Source organism: Erythranthe guttata, chromosome 6, assembly GCF_056151865.1.
Source record: "Erythranthe guttata isolate IM_541 chromosome 6, IM_541, whole genome shotgun sequence".
Classification (NCBI taxonomy): Eukaryota; Viridiplantae; Streptophyta; class Magnoliopsida; order Lamiales; family Phrymaceae; genus Erythranthe; species Erythranthe guttata.
In genome coordinates this window covers 1,480,775-1,482,088 of record NC_142538.1, presented here as the reverse complement: position 1 = coordinate 1,482,088, position 1,314 = coordinate 1,480,775, and the positions used below count along the sequence as shown (strand labels likewise).

General features: G+C 47.9%; 1 protein-coding gene across 1 annotated transcript; it reads right to left on the bottom strand.

Moving 5' to 3' along the window:
- Positions 1 to 1,314, bottom strand: LOC105971611 (putative glucan endo-1,3-beta-glucosidase GVI). Its single transcript, XM_012996465.2, has 2 exons — positions 1,168 to 1,314; positions 1 to 1,016 (listed from the first exon to the last, which is right to left on the bottom strand). Exons 1-2 carry the CDS (start codon positions 1,226 to 1,228, stop codon positions 64 to 66), a joined length of 1,014 nt encoding a protein of 337 aa, XP_012851919.2. The 5' UTR covers positions 1,229 to 1,314; the 3' UTR covers positions 1 to 63.

Below are 1,314 nucleotides of genomic sequence, written 5' to 3'. Positions count from 1 at the left end.
TAACCAAATAAAAACGTATTTAAAATATATATAATATTAAAATGTATATGAAGCTATAGTAATCTAGAAATCGACGTGGTAAACTTGAGTCATATTAGGGTAAAAAAGGCCCCAGTGTTGTTCAACGCCGGCCGCCTTTAGATTTTCGTTGAACAGCGCAAATATGTACGCCTCCACGTCCTTCCCCGGCCTACGTGGCGTGCCAGCACCGGACGACACGTGTCTAATCAGATTATTGTTGTAAATCGCCGCGTTCGCCACACTCGCGTCCGGGCCTCCTTCCGCTGTGGGCCACCCGGTCTCGGCCGCAACAACCTCCACGTCGGGCCCACCAGCCTTCTCCAGCGCGGCGTGCACCGCGTCCACCATGGCGTCGAACAGGTTCGTGTAGAGCAACGCGCCGTCGGGGTTGGGTTTCGCCGTGTCCTGAAACAGCGCGAAATCCAGAGGAACGTTGGCGGGAAAAGAATTGCGCGGGAAGTACGGGTAGATGTTGACCAGCAGAGGACCGCGCTTTGACTGCAAGAACTTCGCCACTTGCGTCAGCACCGGCGAAGACTCCGGCGAGAAGAGTCCGTTCGATGGTGGGTCCGACTGGGAGAGAACCCCCATGGAGATAGCGGTGCTCACCGGAATGGACAAGTTGGCGGCGGTTAAGGCGGCGTCGAGGTTCTGCATGGCGGCGGGTACGTAGGTTGCTAGATCTCCCGGAATAACCTCGTTTCCGGCCGATATGCACGTGATGTTTACCGATGAAGAGAAGGGCAGTATATTGGTTTGTACCCATCTTTTTGCTGTGGCCACGTCGGACGCTAGGGCTTGGAGGTCTTCGTTTAGGGTTCCGACTATGGCGGAGATTCCGGAATCTTTTAGTGCGTTTAGAATATTCTGGTTTGGTGAGAAGAGACGGACTTTCGTGATGTTTCTAGAAGTTAGTAGTTTTACGCCGTCTGCCGGAGTTGGGAGATTGTCTCCGAGGAGACCGTAGTTCACTCCGATGGCGGCTTCAACTCGACCTAATTAATCCGGTCCGGCCAAGCGATTATTATCATAATTATTAATAACTACTTGCTAAAACAAAATATTTAATTAGACACGAAGAAATAATATTATTGAATTTGTATACGAAAGAATTAAATTGTGCATTGATGTTGGTTAATTAATTACCTGGATTAGTGATTGACAAGCACGCGATGAACACGAATAACATGGCGTAAATCGACTTCATTATTATTTATTTTGATGGCTGCAAGTTTAATGATTTTCAATGGTTGTTTTTATAGGCGGAGAAACTATATTGTATTATTTAATTAT